Below are 6,915 nucleotides of genomic sequence, written 5' to 3' on the forward strand. Positions count from 1 at the left end.
ATATATATATATAAGTAAAAGAAAAAAAGGGAATAATAATAATAAAAATAAAACAAATGAAATAATAATAATTGAGGGGGAGTGAGGAATTCGGGTTGCCTCCCGGTAGCGCTTCTTTAACGTCACTAGCTTGACGACATTGCGGGATCAAATGTTAGTGAGGAATATCGAACTCATCAAGGTGAACAACTTTTGCCTCTTCATTCACAAAACCATCAAAGTACGCTTTTAGCCTTTGGCCATTTACTTTGAACGGTTCACCATTCTCTTTGGCAATTTCGATTGCACCATATGGGAACACCTTCTTGACGGTAAAAGGTCCACTCCATCTTGATTTTAGCTTACCCGGAAACAACTTCAACCGGGAATTGAATAGTAGGACCTTGTCACCTTCCTTGAACTCTCTTTTGTTGATATGCTTGTCATGCCAAGCCTTGGTCTTTTCCTTGTAGATCCGTGCATTCTCATATGCATCCAATCTTAGCTCTTCCAAGGCATGGAGGTCAAGTAACCTCTTTTCACCGGCACTTTGAAGGTCAAAGTTCAACGTTTTAATAGCCCAATGAGCACGATGCTCAAGTTCTACCGGTAAATGGCATGATTTCCCATATACTAGCTTGTAAGGGGTGGTGCCAATGGGAGTCTTGAATGCGGTGCGGTAGGCCCATAGAGCATCATCTAGCTTCGTAGACCAATCCTTTCTAGACCTATCCACCGTCTTCTCTAAGATAACGTTTATCTCCCGGTTTGAAATTTCGGCTTGACCACTTGTTTGAGGGTGGTAAGCCAATGACACCTTGTGCCTCACACCGTACTTCTGAAGAAGAGCTTGGAAGGACCGCTTTGCAAAATGTGAACCTCCATCACTAATGACGGCATGTGGCACCCCAAACCTCGGAAAAATGACCTTCTTGAAGAGTTTGACCACCACCTTAGCATCATTAGTAGGATATGCAACCGCTTCTACCCACTTTGACACGTAATCGACGACCACAAGAATGAATTTGTTCCCAAAAGAGGTTGGGAAAGGCCCCATAAAATCTATGCCCCATACATCAAAAATCTCCAACTCAAGAATGTTGTTCAATGGCATTTCACTTCTTCTTGAAATATTGCCGGTTCTTTGACACCGGTCGCAAGCTTTCACTACACCCCACACATCTTTGAACATGGAAGGCCAATAGAAACCACATTGTAAAATCTTTGCCAAAGTTTTGTTAGCACTCATATGTCCTCCACAAGGTGATGAGTGACACATTGTGATAACACTTTCAATTTCATTATCCGGGACACACCTTCTAAAAAAGCCATCAACACCTTGTTTAAAGAGCAAGGGGTCGTCCCAAAAGTATTGGCGAATATCATGAAGAAACTTCCTTTTTTGTTGATAGGTGAGGTCGGGAGGAAGAATAGAGCAAGACAAGTAGTTTGCAATGTCCGCAAACCATGGTGCCGGTACTTGAAGGATAGCAAATAGTCGATCATCCGGAAATGAATCATCAATTGGCAAGTTATCAAGATCACCTACAAAGATAGGCAACCGTGAAAGATGATCGGCCACAACATTTTCGGCACCCTTCTTGTCTCTAATCTCAATATCATAATCTTGCAAGAGCAAGACCCACCGTATCAATCTTGGCTTAGGTTCCTTCTTAGACAAGAGGTACTTCAAGGCCGCATGGTCGGTGAAAACTATGACCTTAGAGCCCAACAAGTAGGACCTAAACTTCTCAATTGCATGAACAATGGCTAGAAACTCCTTTTCCGTGGTTGTGTAATTCCTTTGTGCCTCATCCAATGTTTTGCTAGTATAATAGATAGCATGGAGCTTCTTGTCCTTCCTTTGTCCAAGAACAGACCCAACGGCGAAATCCGAAGCATCACACATAAGCTCGAAAGGAAGTTCCCAATTAGGGGGTTGAATTATAGGAGCCGAAATCAAGGCCTCCTTCAACCTATCAAATGCTAGCAAACAATCATTAGTAAACACAAAAGGGGCATCTTTTACCAACAATTGAGTGAGCGGCTTTGTGATTTTTGAAAAATCCTTTATGAACCGGCGGTAAAAACCCGCATGTCCAAGAAAGCTCCTTATCCCCTTCACATTTTTAGGGGGTGGGAGGCGCTCAATTACTTCAATCTTGGCACGATCTACCTCAATGCCCCTACTAGAAATCACATGACCAAGAACAATTCCCTCCTCTACCATGAAATGACATTTCTCCCAATTCAAAACTAAGTTCACCTCTTGACATCTTTTTAACACTTTAATCAAGTTTGAAAGACAAGTGTCAAAAGATGAACCAAAAACAGAAAAGTCATCCATGAATACCTCAATTGATGATTCAAGCATGTCGGAAAAAATAGACATCATACACCTTTGAAATGTGGAAGGTGCATTACAAAGCCCAAATGGCATTCTTCGATATGCGAAGGTGCCAAAAGGACATGTGAATGAAGTCTTTTCTTGGTCCTCGGGGTGGATTGGAATTTGAAAGAATCCCGAGTATCCATCCAAGAAGCAATAATGACTATGTGATGCTAGTCTTTCCAAAATTTGATCAATGAAGGGGAGTGGGAAGTGGTCTTTCCGGGTGGATTTATTCAATTTTCGATAATCAATGCACATCCTCCACCCGGTGACCGACCTCGTAGAAATGGTCTCACCCTTATCATTTTTGATGATGGTCATGCCTCCCTTTTTAGGCACAATTTGAACCGGGCTAACCCACTTACTATCGGAGATAGGGTAGATTATGCCCGCCTCAAGAAGTTTTAAAACTTCCTTTTTTACCACTTCCTTCATATTGGGATTGAGCCTTCTTCCATCTCCATTACTACAAAATCACACGGCACAAATACTCTTCCAACTTGAACTGGCACATCTTCAAGAATCCCCAAAGGTAGCCTAACCGTGCGGTCGGCTAGTTGTAAGGACATTCTTGTTGGTTTCAAGTCTCCAACTTTCAAGGTCTTTGCAATAGAATAGGGCATCAAGCTCACACTTGCCCCAAGATCACATAAAGCATCCATAGCTTCCAAATCTCCAATCTTCACCGGTATTGCATAGCTACCGGGGTCACCAAGCTTTTGGGGAAGCTTGTTTTGGATGATTGCACTCACCTCCTTAGGAAGGGAGATGGTTGCACTCTCTTCAAGCCTACTCTTGTTGGATAGAAGATCCTTCAAAAATTTTGCATAGGTAGGCATTTGTGACATAGCATGAAGAAAGGGGATGTTCACTTGAAGTCCTCTCATGACTTCAAGAAATTTTGAAAACTTCTCATTCAACTTCTTCTCTACAATTCTATGAGGAAACGGAATGGGGGGCTTATATACTCTCATAGGGGGCTTTTCTATTCTTTCTTCATCTCCCTCGTCTTTCTTTGTGGCTCCCTCATCACTCTTTTGCTCTTTTCTCTCAACTTCAACTACTTCATTTTCAAAATCATCCTCACTTCTCACCACAACTCCCTCATCTCTCTTTTGTGGCTCCTCTTCACTCATAACCGGGCCCTCATAACCCCTTCCCGATCTCAAAGTGATAGCCTTAGCTTGCTCCTTTGGGTTCACTACCGTTGAGCTTGGAAAGTGACCACTAGGATTGGAGGATGAACTTCCAACTTGTTGTGCAATTTGAGCCAATTGGCCCTCCATTATCTTATTATGTGCTTGGAGTTGTTGGATGTTTGCATTCATCTCCGCATTGTTCCTTATTTGTTGAGTCATGAAAGTTTCAAGAACGGACTCAAGGCTAGTCTTTTGAGGAGGTGGAGGAGGAGGAGCGGGTTGGTTATATTGTGATCTTTGGTGGTTTTGATCCCTTTGGTTGGGATGGCGGTATGGAGCTTGTTGGTTTTGTGATTGAGGTTGGTTGTAGTGGTTTTGAGGTTGGGTTTGATTTTGGTTGTAGTTATTTTGTGGGGGGCCTTGGTTGTATTGCTTCCATCCCGTGTTATGTTGGGGCTTCCAACTTTGATTGTGGGATTGGGAGTATTGTTCATTCCTTTGCCCAATTGCCGCCGCTTGCTCTTGATTCGTTGAGTTGCAATAAGAGGACAAGTGATCATTTCCTCCACAAGTCTCACAAGACATGACTTGCGAGGAAGAGCTTGAGGGTGTGAGGGTGGCTTGATCTAGCTTGTGAGCTAGCATATCAAACTTTGATGCAATAAGATCTATTGCACTAAGATCATGAATTCCGCCCTTCTTTGTTTGAGGTTGCCTTCTATCACCTCCATATGCATAATGCTTGGCCACTTCTTCAATCATCTTGTATGCATCGTCCACCGATAGCTTTTTGAGGCTACCACCGGCCCCGGAATCAAGGTTGGCCCTTGAAATAGGAGTAAGACCGTCATAGAAGCTTTGTACAATGATCCATGATGTAAAACCATGGTGGGGGCATTTCCTTGTGTAATCTTTGAAACGCTCCCAAGCTTCACTCAATGTTTCATCAATGTCTTGATTGAAATTGGTGATCTTTCTTCTTAATTCGGCGGTCTTTTCCGGAGGACAATACTTTCCAAGAAAGGCTCTAGTGACTTCGTCCCATGTACTCAATGATCCCTCTTCAACCGTTCTCAACCAATGTTTTGCTTTATCACGGAGGGAGAATTGAAACATGTGCATACGGATGAACTCTTCCGAAATGTTGTTTTGCTTGATGGTTGTACACAACTCAAGAAAGTTGTCCAAATGAGCAAAAGGACACTCATGAGGACTACCTCCGAATTGATCGCTTTGAATCATACGGATGAGTTGAGGTGAAAGTTCAAAGTTGTTTGCATTTGTGGTGGGAAGACGTATGCCACTCCGAAGTTGGAATGCGTTGGGGTGGTTATAGTCTCTTAACAATGGTTGAGGAGGATTCTCTCCCATGTTATCTTCTTCGTTAGTTCCAAAAACCTCTTCCGGATCGGAATCCAAATATACAATGGAAAACTCGGGTGTGCCTTGCAAGAGTCTCCTCACGTTTCTCAAAGTCCTATTTAGCTCTGGATCAACGGGAATAAGCGGTGATTTCTTACTCTTTCGTGTCATGCAAAGTCAAACAAAGCTAAGAAAAACGTTAGCAATGACTATCGCAAGTAAAACACACATAAACAAAAATTAAGGTAAGAAAACTACTATACATATACACACATCTAGTCTCATTCAACAATAATACATTCAATGTGACTTTGTCTCCCCGGCAACGGCGCCAAAATTTGATAGGCCGTCGTTGAGCCTACCAAAGATAATAATTCCTATCTTGGTCTCACTAACAATAGTAAGGGTAAGAAAGGGTCGAACCCAAGAGAGGCGTTGAATCAACCACCGAGTACTACCGTTTAAATAAGCTAAACGAATTCTAAATTGGGTTGGTTTTGAGTAATTTCTTCTAACACAATTCAACTAAGCTAAGAGGAGGTTAACAATATTTAGAGGAATCTAGGGCTTGGGTTATACCACTCAACTTCATCACAAATCACAATTAGCATGCAACAATCAAGGCAAATTAATGGGATAAATTAGGGGAAGTCATCTAAAGCACCCAACTACTCTCTCAAGCTAGAGGGATTACTTGAATCATGAATACAACCTACTCTCGTGGTTACATAGCATAAAACAAGTGTTAAAGCATAATCACGATGACATAAACATTCCCTTGACCAGTAATCCCTATTCTCATGGCATTTCGGGTCAATCAAGCATAAGGGAGCTAACTCAAGTTCATCTCTCGATCCTTCGTTGAGAAAGCTTGGATAAATAGTTCTAGCAATGGCCATATACAAGAACTAAGCAATTAAACCACTTAAGCTCAACTAATTAACATCCCACAACAACCAAATTAGCACATGCAACAAGTAATTAGTGACTACATTGAGGGTTTTGCCCAAACCCTAGAATTTAGACTACTCACAATCCATGGGGGTTAAAGCAATTAAAGATTTCAAGCAATTCATGAACAAATTCAAATTAAGGATTAAGCTAATTAACAATCCAAAACATGCAAGAACTAGCAAATAATTAACAACAAAGTAAGAGAAGTAGAAAAGATGAGTAAGAAATGGTTACTATGAAGCTTCAAGGTGAGCAACAATGGTGGATTTTGTCTTCTACAATGATTGAATTTGAATAATTCCAAGCTAATAATTGAGAACTAACTAATGATTTGAGAATTTAATGTTCTAAGACTACAAACTAAGAGAAAAGCTCTAAAAAACTGCCTACCTCCCTCAAATGAGCTCTAAAGGGGTATTTATATGACCCCCAAATAAAAAGGACGGAGAAAACAAGGAAGGAGTTCGACTGCAGGTCTGCACGGACGTGCCAGATTTGGCACGGACGTGCAAGGCTAAGCACGGCCGTGCCAAGTTCGGCACGGACGTGCAGAGGGGGCAGAATTGAGGCAGAACGTACTGCTAAGAATCGAGCAGTTCCGCACGGACGTGCAGATATTGGCACGGACGTGCAGCTACATCTGCACGGACGTGCTTAATTTGGCACGTCCGTGCAGGCCTTGGCAGAATGTTCTGAGTTTCTGGAGCACTCCTGCACGGACGTGCAAAGTCTAGCACGGCCGTGCACCCTCTTCTACACGGACGTGCCAGATTAAGCACGGCCGTGCAGGCCTTGGCAGCTTGCTGAAGCTTTCTGGAACCTCCTGCACGGACGTGTAAGATTTGGCACGGCCGTGCAGGGTCTTCTAAGCCCCTTTTTTTCATCTTTTCTTCTATAATGCTCCCTTCCTTGGCTTCTTTCATCCATCTTCTTGCTTCTAACCTCGGCTTTGTATCCATGGGCTCCATTTGGTCGTTCTTTTGAACCTAGAATCTCAACAAAAACACCAACAACCCGTGAAGCATAGGATACACAAAAATTGCATAATAATAGAGTAAAAATGAACCAAAACGCAATTTTTATCAAGTA

At 42.3% G+C, this 6,915-nt stretch overlaps 1 protein-coding gene across 1 annotated transcript; it reads right to left on the reverse strand.

Annotated features, from left to right (window-relative positions):
* Window positions 1-2,802: 2,802 nt before the first annotated feature.
* Window positions 2,803-5,043, reverse strand: LOC110717431. The gene is made up of 2 exons (XM_021896132.1): window positions 3,244-5,043; window positions 2,803-3,183 (listed from the first exon to the last, which is right to left on the reverse strand). The coding sequence occupies exons 1-2, from the start codon at window positions 5,041-5,043 to the stop codon at window positions 2,803-2,805; spliced, it is 2,181 nt and encodes a 726-aa protein (XP_021751824.1).
* Between the last annotated feature and the right edge of the window lie 1,872 nt (window positions 5,044-6,915).

This window comes from Chenopodium quinoa, unplaced genomic scaffold, assembly GCF_001683475.1.
Source record: "Chenopodium quinoa cultivar QQ74 unplaced genomic scaffold, ASM168347v1, whole genome shotgun sequence".
Classification (NCBI taxonomy): domain Eukaryota; kingdom Viridiplantae; phylum Streptophyta; class Magnoliopsida; order Caryophyllales; family Amaranthaceae; genus Chenopodium; species Chenopodium quinoa.

Excerpts from the sequence above, each read along its gene's own strand:
- LOC110717431 (XM_021896132.1), bottom strand. The coding sequence starts at position 5,043 with ATGACACGAAAGAGTAAGAAATCACCGCTTATTCCCGTTGATCCAGAG. Across the intron at positions 3,184-3,243 it reads AAGTCATGAGAGGACTTCAA|GATCTTCTATCCAACAAGAG; the intron begins GTGAACATCCCC and ends AAATTTTTGAAG.